This window comes from Bombus affinis, chromosome 3 (genome assembly GCF_024516045.1).
Source record: "Bombus affinis isolate iyBomAffi1 chromosome 3, iyBomAffi1.2, whole genome shotgun sequence".
Lineage (NCBI taxonomy): Eukaryota > Metazoa > Arthropoda > Insecta > Hymenoptera > Apidae > Bombus > Bombus affinis.
This window is the reverse complement of record NC_066346.1, coordinates 825744-840000: the sequence shown is the minus strand read 5'-3', so window position 1 is coordinate 840000 and position 14257 is coordinate 825744. Positions and strand designations below refer to the sequence as shown.

The 14257-nt window shown below is 30.9% G+C and overlaps 5 protein-coding genes and 1 long non-coding RNA gene across 12 annotated transcripts in view; 2 read left to right on the top strand and 4 right to left on the bottom strand.

The window, feature by feature from the left end:
- Positions 1–1692: 1692 nt before the first annotated feature.
- On the bottom strand, positions 1693–5051 carry LOC126914520 (beta-1,4-mannosyltransferase egh). Of its 5 annotated transcripts, none has more exons than XM_050718583.1 (3): positions 4405–5051; positions 2886–3694; positions 1693–2802 (listed from the first exon to the last, which is right to left on the bottom strand). In XM_050718583.1, the coding sequence occupies exons 2-3, from the start codon at positions 3687–3689 to the stop codon at positions 2230–2232; spliced, it is 1377 nt and encodes a 458-aa protein (XP_050574540.1). In that variant the 5' UTR covers positions 3690–3694; positions 4405–5051; the 3' UTR covers positions 1693–2229. The 5 variants fall into 5 exon arrangements, with proteins under 5 accessions (XP_050574540.1, XP_050574541.1, XP_050574542.1 ...); XM_050718584.1 differs by having other exon boundaries at positions 4574–5051; XM_050718585.1 differs by having other exon boundaries at positions 4607–5051.
- Positions 5052–6488: 1437 nt separating this feature from the next.
- On the top strand, positions 6489–8017 carry LOC126914529 (ribonuclease Oy). The gene is made up of 4 exons (XM_050718600.1): positions 6489–6637; positions 6807–7341; positions 7415–7573; positions 7658–8017. Exons 1-4 carry the CDS (start codon positions 6576–6578, stop codon positions 7718–7720), a joined length of 819 nt encoding a protein of 272 aa, XP_050574557.1. The 5' UTR covers positions 6489–6575; the 3' UTR covers positions 7721–8017.
- Positions 7624–9458, bottom strand: LOC126914527 (UBX domain-containing protein 1). The gene is made up of 7 exons (XM_050718597.1): positions 9270–9458; positions 9145–9198; positions 8925–9083; positions 8603–8854; positions 8319–8535; positions 8050–8230; positions 7624–7895 (listed from the first exon to the last, which is right to left on the bottom strand). The coding sequence occupies exons 1-7, from the start codon at positions 9323–9325 to the stop codon at positions 7849–7851; spliced, it is 966 nt and encodes a 321-aa protein (XP_050574554.1). The 5' UTR covers positions 9326–9458; the 3' UTR covers positions 7624–7848.
- A 149-nt stretch (positions 9459–9607) lies between these two features.
- Positions 9608–11164, bottom strand: LOC126914538 (histone H2A). Its single transcript, XM_050718614.1, has 3 exons — positions 10996–11164; positions 10705–10912; positions 9608–10236 (listed from the first exon to the last, which is right to left on the bottom strand). The coding sequence occupies exons 1-3, from the start codon at positions 11015–11017 to the stop codon at positions 10059–10061; spliced, it is 408 nt and encodes a 135-aa protein (XP_050574571.1). The 5' UTR covers positions 11018–11164; the 3' UTR covers positions 9608–10058.
- LOC126914544 (uncharacterized) lies at positions 10234–10823 on the top strand. The gene is made up of 2 exons (XR_007709674.1): positions 10234–10460; positions 10567–10823. It is a non-coding gene; the product is annotated as an uncharacterized LOC126914544 (long non-coding RNA).
- A 523-nt stretch (positions 11165–11687) lies between the features above and the next one.
- Positions 11688–14257, bottom strand: part of LOC126914502 (uncharacterized) — a 46385-nt gene continuing 43815 nt past the window's right edge. For all 3 annotated transcript variants that reach the window (XM_050718534.1, XM_050718532.1, XM_050718533.1), the window contains exons 13-15: positions 14043–14249; positions 13557–13952; positions 11688–13457 (exon numbers count right to left, since the gene is read on the bottom strand). In XM_050718534.1, the coding sequence (XP_050574491.1) occupies positions 13258–13457; positions 13557–13952; positions 14043–14249 (803 nt within the window). In that variant the 3' untranslated portion in view covers positions 11688–13257. The remainder of the gene's footprint in view (positions 13458–13556; positions 13953–14042; positions 14250–14257) is intronic.

Genomic DNA, 14257 nt, shown 5'->3' with positions numbered 1-14257 from the left:
TTTCAATATTTGTGCTATATATAATTTTCACTCCTAAATTATGAATTATTATACAAAAATTATTGTTATACGAAATTATAATTTAAATATATTGCATATTATGATCATAAAATGAACATATGTTTCTAAATAATAAATAATTTTATATAAATTTTTTATATTAAATTTACTTAGAAGTCAGTGTATTTGTATTTTAATAAATAAAATTTATTTTACAAATAAAGTCTTACAAATGAAAAACATGTAAAATACTATTGATTTCATTTATAATTTATATATTAAACTTATTATATTACTTATGTGTTATCTATTGTTATTGTATGTAAGTTAGCATTTATCGATACTGTATACTGTTTATAGCCTTCTTTCTAAATTAAAAAATTGCATGAGTTTATTTTATAATTTAGAAACACAAATATTTTTCTACTATAATAATATTTAGGAATTAAACCATCAATTATATAATACTTATGCATTACACGCATTATATATATACATATATCTTACTCTAAATTAAATGTTATAAAATAAAATCTTCATAATTTTTCAATTTGAATTATCATATGGTTAAAATGGATTTATATCACAGTAAATCTTACATGCAGTTGGATATAATTATTTTAGTAACTGCATATAGAATCGAAGATATTCGACATTATTTTTAAAAATTTTCAAGTAGATTTTCTCATTATTATGTTGTATACTTATAGTTTTGCTTCCTAATATTTGATGCAACATTTGAAAACATTTTGAAAAAATTTTATGCAGATTAATAGAAATGAAAATGAGTCATCAAATTTTGCAAAACAAAAGGAGGAATAAATTGTGTGTTTACATTCAAACTTCCACGTACTTTGACTGGATATAATTTATAAATGTTACTATTTTAGTAACTCATAGTTGGTTAATTTTTACTAATATGGGTTTTATATCAGAAGTTATTATATAAGACAGATATCACATAAAAAAATATGAAAATTTCATTCTAGTGTATAAATGTAATGATACCCTACATTTCTTATAATTTTAGGGATATGAATCTACATTCTGTTAAATTTTTATCAATTAAAGTTAGACCTATATACATAAACTTGAAAATAATCTATTATTGATATACCAAAAAAAATATATTTTGTTTAATTAAAAATATCATCATTAGAAAGGTGATAATAATAGATAATAAACATATCATATTAGGTATACAAAATTCAATTTTCCTAATTGTTATCAATGATGATAATTAGAATAAAAGCATAAAAGCAAGGTAGTTGATTGTATAAGTTGACTTTTTATATTATACTGTACTGTTCTGTAAGTTTAAAGATGAAGAATTATTATCCCATTGCATGTACAACAATTTTTGAATAATTTAAAAAATCCTATTATCTTTGTTTTTTTTTTTAACATAAATAATAAGTGAGATCTAATAAGTGATACATTAAGTTTCATGTATTACTTAGTAATCAATCAAAGAGATAATTTCAATTATTTGATTAATCATTTTTCAACAAATTTTGAATTTTTATACTTATAATTAGAATTTTATGGAGCTATTATTATTGGATTGCTAGTGTTGATAAAAGAAGACATAATTATATATAATATGAATAAAATTGTATTTCGATTAAGGGAATTTGGCAATTCATTGATAAGAATTTTATGAAAATCTAATTGAAAATATAAACATTAAAATTGTTACTGATAGATGATTTATTAAGGAATATAGATTATTTTTCTAGGATTGTTTTCTTCATTACATAAAGTCAGATAAGGAAGTGTATTTTATTTCGAACAAATGATAATGTATGAACTATGTACCATAATTACTTATCTGAGAGATATTGTAACTGATTGTAACTCTTTTGAGTACTGAATTGAATGTTTAAATTAAAATTTTCCTAAACTACACTCTATAAACATAATATTATATTTATTACTATTTTGCATATTATATAAGACATTAATTAACTAAGATATTTAAATTATTACTTTGGCTATCTATTATATAGTATTAGATAAGACAGATAAAGTATGTTTGTTTCAAACACGCCTATCATCCACACTATATATATATATATGTATTTATAGCACGTAAAAGATTATTAATATTTCAAATTCAAAAATATAAAATCATATTATTTTTCTAAAATACAGAAGAATTTCTGAAAGTGTACATAAACATTTCTGTAAGTATATGATACTATCTGAAAGAAATCCTTTAATACTTTCTTATACTGTCACTGGTGGTTTGTACTCTTTATTAACTACATAAAATTTATGTTTTGTTCCGAACAAACCCCATATAACAGCAACATTTTCAATGATCAAATTAAAAGGAATTGTTGATAATGCCCCACATATACATAGTATAAATCGAGCAATACCAAATCGGTATAAGGAAAATGATTTAACTACACCAAAAACATACATATAAATATTTACCGCACCAATAAAAGCACATAGAAAATCTATAAATGGTGGGCAAGTAATGGGATAAATTCCAGCTAATACAATATTCGAAGTAGAAAGCGGCAGTGTTACCCACGAGTAACAAGATATGCCTAGAAGCAGCTTTTTATTTAATGGAATAGCTTTGGAATGTACAACAAGTAATATACCTTGTAACCATCTTTTTCTTTGTTGTACAAAGTCCCATAATGTAAATGGTGACTTTTCCCACATTTCGCCATCCACAAAATTAAATGTATACCCTTGGGTAAACGCTTTCATTGCAAAAAAACAATCTTCTGCAACGGATCCATCTAGTCCATTGTTGAAGGAAACTTGTCTTTCTGCACCCATCTATAATAATAAAAATGTTTTTGTATGATATAATACGATTATAATTAAGGACATGATTCATGTATAATATAATAAACAATTACTTGAGTAACAACATAAGAACCTTTCATACTAAAGAAAGGTTTATGAAACATTGTGAATTGTAATCGTAACTTTCCCATGTCATCTGCTACTCTAAAACTGTCTGCTAAGGTAGTAATCCAATTAACAACATCTTCATTTGCATATGTTATTAACCCTTGACCAAATTGATGTTTTCCATCCAGTACAAAATTCAATATCCCACGAACAGAATTTTCAGTCAGTAAAGTTTCTTCATCAAGATGTACAATCCAATCGTTATCTGCTAACTCATTGACTGAATTTTCTAAACAATATTGTAAAGCACGGGCTTTGAACAAAGCACCACTACTTGTACGATAGTTTGGTGGCACAACGACCTCTCTGATTCTTCTATGAGGGCTTAATCCAATTGGCTTATCACTAACTACTTCAATTTGAAAGTTTTCTAAACCAGTTTCTAGACATCTGTTTAAATTCCTTATTACATTTGCTCTCACTAATTGTGGATAATCTCCACGTGTTACTATTCTAATACAAATAAATGGTGCAAGTAATGGCGAACCTTTTAAAACAACTTTATCTGGGAATGCATTGTATATCATTAGTCCTACAAAGTTAAATAAAACTTGCGGAAAAGAAAGAAATGTAAGTGTTCGCAGGATATATAATATAAGTGCGCCAAGAAATCCATATTCAATCCATGGATCAAATGTTTCCTTTTTATTATTATTCCAACTAAGTCCTCCGGTAATCAATTCAAATATGATTATAACAACAAGTAGTAAACAACAGTGTAAAATATGTTTTGTTACACTGTTCAACATTATTTCTGAAAAATAAAGATAAAAGTTTTTCAAAAATAAAGATAAGAATTAGTAAATATACATTCTATATATATGTTATATGCATAATTAATAATAAAATTTCAAAATATGTAAACTCACTGCTTAAAACAATCACTTCTATTAGCAAATATAAATGAAAGATTTATAGATTGAATAAAGTAAAATGTTATTTATAATACAATACTATAATAAAAATCAAAATGACATGAAAAATGATCTTCTAATTGCTTTGAGTACTGCATATTTGCTGATAAAAAAAAATAGCAAGACGTTAAATTCTACATAATCTTATCAAACTGTGCTTCACATGTATATAACTGACAAATCTTATATATAATCTATAATCTAGTGATAGTAGATTGTCCTCTAAAGAGTATTTAACATTTCATATTGTCCTATGCTTTCCACTATTTCTATGTTTCTACTTGATTTCATATTTGTATATGATAAATTTATCACAATGTTAGGATATCAAAAGTACACAAGAGCAGTGTAACGTTTCTATTCATAATACATTAATATGTTATTATTACATTATTATACGTTATTAATACATTAATATTCATAACAAAATTTAGATACAGATGGAATAATTTCAGTTTTAGGTTCAAATAAACAACAAAATTATTGCATACATTTTCACAAAGATGCGATAATATTAATGTTTACTAATAATGTTATTTTATTTATATACCTTTCTTTGTGTAGCCAAATATTATCGTGATATATCGTTAAAAGGAAAGATTTCTTGATTCATTGCCCACAACAACAAATAAATGTAAATGAATAATTAAAAAAAAAAAAAACTAATTTATGTACCGGTATGTATAAAAAATATTTTCATAATTTCAACAATACACTACCATCGACTTTCGTTGACTCAAAGAATCACTTACATTCCAACATTCTTCAATGTTTTACAGGAAATGACTAACTATCAATACGAGATAAGGAAATCAAATCAACCTATGGAGTTGCGATAAATATTGAAATTTGACATTAAGGTAATATCAGTTCGACAATTATATTGATGCCAATTATACTTTTCTTTTTACTGGCTCTAACGTCTAATATAAACCTCTATGATTGGTTGATGTTACTTATGCGGATAAAATTAAATTCATAATTTTTATATTTTTCACCGTTAAGTGTTATTTATAGATATAACGTGCATTTATATGTTACTCTTAACAATGTATGAATATAGCAATGGATTATTGAAAAATGTAAGTTCATGTTAATAATGAAAGCAAAATAAATGTGAAAACAGATTAATATCAACCGTCAACCACGATCGTATACATAGGTTCAACACTCGTTCAATTTTTGGTGGTGGGGGATACCATCATTTTGATGTATGTATATTAATTCTCTATTAGCCGCATGGCGCTATTAGAAAATTCCTTAATGCGCATAAGTGTTCAGCGATCATTACGCCGCTCTGCGACGATATGCTTTATCTCTAAAAGTTGAACGAGTGCCGAAACCGCATGCCGAACGCGAAAACAGGCGATTGGCCGAAATTCAAAGTGAGGAAGAGAGCGCTAAAAGATGAAACATGGCGAAACAAACAACCAATGAAAAATTAGTAAATAGGCAAGGAAGTGTCGACACGGAGATTGAGGGCATTCCATTGGTTGATACATACGTACAGGCAGTATGAAGAGGAGTAATCAGGAGTGCAAAGATCATAGGAAAGAATAGAGGAAATTAATTAACGAAGCAGGCGAAGAAAGTAAAATAAGAAAATAAGAGTAGAAAACAGACTAAAGAGCTCGAGAAAGACCAGATAGGAGACATTTCCAGTTATATTATATATGAAAAATAGAGTCCCGAGGATCTGAGCAAAAAGATTCAGTGGTGATAGAAATAAGTTATAATATAACAATGCAATACATTTATGGATGCAATGTTGAAACTATATGTGTAAGAAATTAATAATAGTCAGCACAAAATAGGATTAAGAAATATTTGAAGACTAGAAAATGTGATAGAGGATAGAAATAACATGGATTTTCAAATTATATTTTGGATAATAATAAAATAAAGAAAAGGAAGTGAACAGAGCTAGAGACAGTTGTAAGTCAAAAAAGAACATAATTTTGCCTGTAAACTGGAACTGAAGAGAGGAAGAAGGAATGAGAAAAAAAAGAATGAAAATGAAAATAAAAGATGTTTTTTTGTTGGGCAAAATAAAGGTAGATAAACTTTGATAAATCTCTTGCAAATATCCTTGTAAAACCAAGGAAAAAAATTAATTAAAATTTCATGAAAAATGACCCTCATTTTTGGCTTTAGAGACCTAAAATTTAGTATCCGAAAAGACATGTACAAATAAAAAATTTTGCAGTCCGGATACTCTACCTTATCAGAAGATCAAAAGATGAAAAATAATCTCAAGTATTATTTTTACCTTAGTAAATCCTTACCTTAGATAATCTCACTCACTTTGTCGTAAAATGAACATTATGCATTATATGTGCATTAAATGGTTTCATATCTTTATATGTTATAATATAATAGGCTCATATCTTGTTCCTGAAAACATATAAAGACTGCAAAAATTGCGGTGTTTATTTACTTAACAGTTTTATTAATCTGTTATTAGTGATAACCATCTGCTATATTTTTTTTTTTCTTCTTTTTATTTCCTACTATATATATGCGTATCTTTCGCTTGTACTTGAAAGTATTTACAAGCGTCCACTATTGTACCATCTGCTACCTGAGTAGAAATTGTAAGATAAAGTTTACCTTGAAGGCATTTATCAGCAGAGAGATCTGTGCCTTGTACCAACTGTGTAGCCAATGAATATATATTAATTTAGATTTTCTCTGTACACAAAGAGCTTTAGCATTTCAAATATGTTCAGTTGTAAGATAATTGTTAATGTTTTATTTTTGTTTTTTATCGCTAAAACAAACAGGTGAGTAAAAAGTGTTATTTGTTACAATATACATGTATTCCTGTTATGTGATATATATAAAGTGATACAATGTTTTTCAACTTTCTTTCATTTCCCATTATTCGTAACATAACACATCTTGTGTGTGAGAGAGAAAATATTCTTTATATATAAAACATGGTTCTTGCAGTGATGAGAACTATTTGAACGTCACAACAGAATCAAATGACTTCGATGTTTTAATTTTTACACAACATTGGCCTCAAACTGTTTGTTATACGTGGCAGGAAAGCGCAGCATCGAACGTGTGTTCATTACCGACAAAACATGATGAGTGGACAATTCATGGCATTTGGCCTTCTCAATACAATAAAATCGGTCCACAGTTTTGTAATAAATCAATGCCTTTTGACCCTTTAGCTTTAAAATCGATAGAAAGAGAATTACAAGAAAAATGGATAGATATAGAACGTGGAAGAACATCTTACTCCCTTTGGGAACATGAATGGGACAAACACGGTACTTGCGCCGTGATCGTGGAAAATCTAAATAGTGAGGTCAAGTATTTCAAGGAAGGTCTACATTTATTAACAAATTATGATATGAAAAATTTATTAGTAAAAAAGGATATCGTACCTGGACAAACATATAACACGACCGATATTTTGAAAGCTATTGAAGACATATTAGGTAAACGAGGCTCATTAATGTGCATAAAAAACAAGGTAAGAATTTATTTATACATCATATAATATCGATATTTGATGCTTAAACTTATTAGTATAAAAATTATTTTAGGACACTGGAGAATCATACATATTTGAAATACGAATATGTTTTGACAAGATGTTACAATTAATTGACTGTGATAGAACTTATGGATATCCTACGAACTGTGATCTCTCTGGACATGTAACATATCCTGATAAAGTTCCACAAAGACACAACGTGGCACAGGTATAATTGTAGTACAAATTAAGTTTGTAAGATTATATCTTACAAATCGGTATATTCTAAATCGTTTATTTAATATTCTTACAGAAATTACAAATTTGGAACATGATTATATTTTCAAATGTATATTTTCTCTTTTACCATTATTAATTACAAATACAGAATGTTTTGAAATGCTGCCTTTTTATAAACAATTTGTAGAACATCTTACAATGGTATGGTATCTTAAAAGTTACATGGTTGACTGCATGGAAAGTAATAGCTGATATTTATTATGATCATTCTATTTTTTTCTGAACAATTAAAACTGCAGATGGTGTCAGGCCTGGAAGTACAATAATAATAATAATTAAATAATTGAGCCTTGTACCCTTTTATCTTTATGTTATTATAAGAAAATCATAGCCAATTCAGAATATCTTAATAAATACTACTACATACTAGTAATATTGCATTACATATTATAAATTCCAGCATACCTAAAGCATTTAACGGAGCTTCATAATCATCTTCCATGAAAATTTTCTTTGGGAAAGCTGTCATTAAATTAAATGGACCGGATGGATCTGTTCTATTAATTTCTATAAATAATCTCACAGCAGATAACTTCTCTTTACTTCCAAAGCTTTGTGTTAATGTTTGTCCATTAGTAAGCCTAATCTAAAATGTTACTATTATGTAATTTAAATATAATGATATTTAGACATTAAGATTAGAAGTAGACATTCATTAATATGCAACTTATTACCTGCAACCTTGTATCATTATATTCCTTCCTATAAGTACTGGTAGAGGATGACGGTGTAGGTGGAGATTCTGTTAACGCTCTTTTGGCATTAGCTTTGGCATGTCTAGCAGCTTTATCAGCTTCAATTTGTTTTTTAACTTTTTGACGTGCTAATTTCTCTTCTTCTTTTTCACGTTTCCTTTCCTCTAACAACTTTTTCATTTCTAACAACTCTAACCTGTAATTGAGATAGACGAATAAATATACTATATTCACTTTTGCGAAAAAAAAGAAAGGCAACTTACTTTCTTCTAGCCTGAGCCATCTCTTTCCCTGATTTTATTCTATTCTTTTCCCTTTCTTGTGCATCTTTCTTTTCCTGCTCCTCTCGCTCCTTGTTTTTCTGTTTTAACTTCTCTGTTAGAATTCGTAATTGTTCCTTCTTTTCCTCTTCCGTAAGAGGTTTCTTTTCTTCCGTGCTTTCAGAGAATCTATCATGTCCGGACTTTGTCGCATGGAATTCGACTTCCAAGTTAGACTTAAACAGTTTTCCACAACTATTAAATAAAGAATCAAAGTAAATACTTCATTGATATTAACCAACATAAAACATTAGTATATATTTACATATCACATTTCATAGATTTAGCAACTTCAGTAGTAGACGCCTGACCACTAGCATCGGCAGTATCTTCATGGATTGATGTTTGAAGATTAGACAGCGTTGCACTTTCAGCAGTAGGTGGGTCAGATGATGGTTCAGCATCATTTGAATGGGCCAAGAGCCTAAAATAAAAATTAAGATCGTCATCGGACGACGAGAATGAAGCCACGGCCTTTCTCGTACCATTCCATTGCCGGAACAACACCTTTGTTTCCAGTAATTTCTAAAGCTTTTTCTCTACAACAAAATACACATTAAGATAATAAAGGTTATATTATATTAGTAAAAGAGTTACTTAAAATACTTACGCTTTAGATATGCTAAAGCCCATATCCACTAACATATTTATATCACTCGACGACATTTTTCTCAATGTTTTCGAAATCTTAACGAATATTTTTCACCAATTCACCAAGAATTCGACAACCACGCGATCAAAAACTTAACGTCACGTTCAACCGACGCGCTACCTATGCGAATTTGTACGTTGTAAAAATCTACTGGTAAAATTACTTTACCGGAAGTCACATGCGGTTAAATTTTGAAAGTATAATTGTCATGTTTAAATAACTTTTCATTTATTTAGAATTCCGAAGAATGCAGAAAACACGGTTACAATACAAAGGTTTAAAATTTTAAAGAAATATTGTAAAGTGAAGAGTAATGATGTTTTATTTTCACTCTAAGTATTGTTTACAGTCAACAAAAACATAAAAATGAGTTATACTTGTTGTTACATTTCATAAATCATACAAGTCACTAAGAATTTTTAGTACAAAATCGAAAGAAAGAAAACAAAATACATAGTACAGTTATGACAGTTTGGTTAATACTTAGATAATAGATCTAAGCATAGGTAAAAGACTTCTCTTAAGTAATAATACAATTTGTTATTACACTATTGCTAAATAAAAGATGTTATTCAGTAATAAAATAGTAGATTATACTGTTAACTAAAATAATTTTACAATGAACGTTTGATGAAGCGATGGTAATTTGATAGGTTCCAGAGATTATTTTGTTTTTCTTTAATGGCTCAAGAAACAAAGATATAGCCCTAAAGTACTGTTAAGTTAGAAAGGTTATTCTAATGATTATTAATATTCCTGGGATGTTTTGTCTCCCTTTCCAGATCCACCAGTACCGGTTTTCTTCGGCAAAAGCACTGCTTGAATGTTAGGCAGGACACCACCTTGAGCGATTGTTACACCCGAGAGCAGTTTATTTAATTCTTCGTCATTGCGAATAGCTAATTGTAAGTGACGTGGAATTATCCTGAAATAAGAGTATGAACATGTGCATTTGGAAACTTATATAGTATTGAAAGGTCATTTAACTTTAACCGTAGGTATATACAAATATGAACATGTAGCAAGTATGAAATTTATGTGCTTCCCATTAGAATGGTAAACAACTTATCATATCAGTTCACTTACATTTGAAAGTTTTCTCTCAAAATCAGGACAATGAACAATATACAATGCTACAAAGAAGTAACTGTAAGATTGATTTTTGTAAATCCTATATGAAACTGGATATTATATCCAAATGTAAGTGAAATTTAATGAAACACAATTTTTTTTATATTATCTTCTTTAACTACAGAAACTACATAAAAGTATTGTGTAAGTGAAAAGAAAAAAAAAATATTTGTACAATTATGGAGAGAAGGAAGATACGGATAGATAAATAGATAGATAAGTAGAGAGGGGAAGAGGGGAAGAAGGGCTTTGCTTCACCAACCTCGTCTTCTTGTTGTCTCTTGCGGCGTTCCCGGCTAACTCGAGTACTTCAGCCGCCAAATATTCCATCACAGCGGCCAAATAAACAGGCGCTCCAGCTCCCACTCGTTCCGCATAATTTCCTTTTCTTAAAAGACGATGGATTCTTCCGACAGGGAACTGCAGCCCTGCCCTACTACTGCGGGTCTTCGCCTTTCCCTTAGCCTTTCCTGAAAGGATACATATGAACGGTTTTCGACGTTTCTCAATAAACTACAATATTACATTCCAACAAAACAGATATGATACTTACCGCCTTTACCGCGTCCTGACATCTTTTATAATACTTTCTTAAAAGTTTTCTTAAACACGAGCAACCGTTAATGCTTCTCCTCGGAGTACCAAACAGCGAATGAAAGTCTACCTTGCCCGACGACGGTTATGCGTATGTACGTCAGATATTTTGGCGGCGACAGTTAGGTCGGTGCTCGTTTGCGCGGGAACCTTATTTCTACCTCCAAATATACTTGTGGCGCCGCTAGCCTAGCGTTAAAATCCCTAGATGTGAAATTGAAGTTTATTTTAGAAAATGTCGTTTTTGTATTTGCTTGACATATAATTCGGAAGCATAATATATATCGACTAAAAGAATATTATTTTTCCCGACTAATGCGATTTATCTAATGATTATTTGCTAGTTTTTACTTCTTATCTTCTTCGTAGCATTTAACGTTATTATATGAATTGTACAGTCTGTAGAAAATAAGCGCGTCTGGGCATAGAGGGCAGTAGCGACAAAAGTAACTAAAATTTGTAATTACTTTAACGGTTGACGAGATAAAACCATGACTTTAAACTTACTAAATATTTTGAAGATAACTAACACTTAGTTTACCGTGGAATGAAAATCGAGATATAAGAACGACTATAGTTAATCATCGATTGTAAGTAGGAAAGTGTTCACAAGAAGACGTGAAAGAGGTAGGAATAGAGACACTCTGAAAATTCATATTTTCAACAATTTACTCCTAGGCTCTTGGTTTGGCCAGATTAGAGACCAACAAATCTCTTGTGGTCTTATTTTGTTATACAATACATAAAAATAATGATATTTACAAATGTAGGATAACGTTAGGCACTCAATGAACAAAACGGTGAAATTATAAATGGATTTCATATTATACATACTGGAGGTATTACGATGAATAGTTGAACGATATACTCGGAGAGTAGAGTGAGATACAAGTACAAGGAGATTGAAATTAGCATAATATAGCACTGATTTAGTTGAACGTAAAAAATCTTTTTCCTTTTGCAGCAGAACGATTTTTCTTCGCTTTTTAGTGTTGTTTGCGATCCGATTACTATTCGAACGTGGAATGTTGGAGGTTGGGTAACAAGCATGTTTTTTATGTGGAATGTGCTCGCACGATGTCTCACGTTTTAAATTAAGACAATTTAAATTAAGTCACTTTACCTACGTAAGTACCTCACTGCTGTTGTTACATTAATTTCTCTTGTATTCACTGGCCTTTGCGTTCATTATTGTGAACAGTGGACATCGAAAGGAAAGATCGATCACTATTCCGATTTCTTGAAATCAGACGTGATTTTCCTGTATTCTACGAATGTCCGTAGACTAGAGTCGTTTCTATCTCGAAACATCTTTTACGTTAAAAGTAATCGTTACGGTTCTACAGTCTCGACCTTTTTTTTTTTTTTGCATCCGGATTTACTGTAATCGCAGTCTGTCGTTCATAGTTTGAAAATTTCCATTAACATAGAGCTCACATACACTATCCCCATTTACGACGCAAAATGAAAAAGGAAGTCACAGTCTATACATTTGAGAGTAACTTTTCGATTGTCATCGAACCGATTCGATGAACGTTGCGATTAGATGTCCGTTTTTCTTTTACACGAGATAATATTAACGATCGAGTCATATACAAATTGTGACATATCATATTGTTTCAAGTTATTATCTGACATAGAGTCCACATTACGCAGAATAAAATAAGTTATACGATTTGTCTATTTTTCATTAAAATATTATGATACAAATTACAATTATTTATAGTTTAGGGTTTAAGAGCCGTTAGTTGAAACTATAAAATCTTTATTAATCACTTTAGTGTTAACTAAAAAGTGCATCTATATATAGGTATAATTTCGTTTTATACAGTGGTTCTTACACTTGTTTTCATACTGCGCGTGTGCGTGCGTGCGTGCATGCGTGTGTGTGTGTGTGTGTGTGTGTGTTTTCGTTTGTTCGTTCGTTGAGATGACGATCGTCATTTACGAAATATAAAGGTATGTCCCTGGCGATCATCGCTTCAATTTTGCTGCTATTGAACTTTTATATTCTGTATATAGCATCGTCACGTGGTGTACACTTAGTAGCAAAACAATACGAAAGGCTGTTGTACATTTGGTCAATAAAACATATCACCGAAACTTTTATTACTTGCCCTGTGTGTCGTAAGATTTTATATTTGGTACTGTATGCTAACGACCCTTAACCCTTCGATAATATCACAGATGAATGAGTTTCCGTGTTGTGCGTTACGCATCGCTACCTAAGGTTCCTAACAAGTGCGTTAATCCTTTCAATTTTTTCACTGAGCATTCGTCTCTCCGAATCAAGAGCCGTTCTCGCGGATAACAGTTCGTATATCCTTCGCTCTAGGTGAATAGTTTCGGAACGCAAGTTGTTCGACTGTGCCACCAATTTTGATGTTTCGCTCGTCAGAATTTTCTTTTCCATTGCTTTTTCTGAAACGGAAGAAAATAAACGGGGAACGGAAGGAATAAAAACGTCTCGGTTAATGCGAAAGACAAAATAGAAATGCCGTGAAGATGTTCTCGTCGTACCTTTGGAATATTCGCTGTAAGCAAGCATAATGTCCTCGATGCCGGTCCACTTGGGCCTTTCGTTCTTCCCACCGACGTGGTCGTCTACATTGTCATCCACGATCTTAATATCCACGATCTTGCAATGTTGCTTCACCCCATTTTCACCAGGCATGGGCAGAGCAGGATAACCCATGGATACGATGTTCGGAACCAAAGGTGGTAGAGGCGGTGGTCGTTCTGGAACTTGCTTTACTTTTACTCTGTCCAGTAGTCTCATCTTTTGAGGCGGTTTCGGCAATGTTGGTGGATTCTTCGAATACGCCTTGGCAATTCTCTCGCAGTACGCAGTTACAGAATTTGAACTTCTCCGTTTTTTACGATCTTGTAGAACGTACTGCCACGTTACTTCTGCCTCTGTAATAATAACAATGAAAATTCGTTCGATATCGATAACCGATGAGCAGATGGCCGATAGCAGAGAAATCATCTTCATCCGATACTTGCCATCTCTCCTGCCCGGAGGCATTATATCGAGGCCTATGGTCTTGAGAAAACCAACTTTCGGCTCGAAATCTGGCGTATGGAGCAATACATCGGGATGTTCTCGCGGTATTGGTAATACGGACTCGACAGTTTGCTCCGTCTCCAGAGGTACCTCCGGCGGATCTGGATTTAACCTGTACCGCTTCTCCACTTTACAAAGCTCTATCTCTATAGAC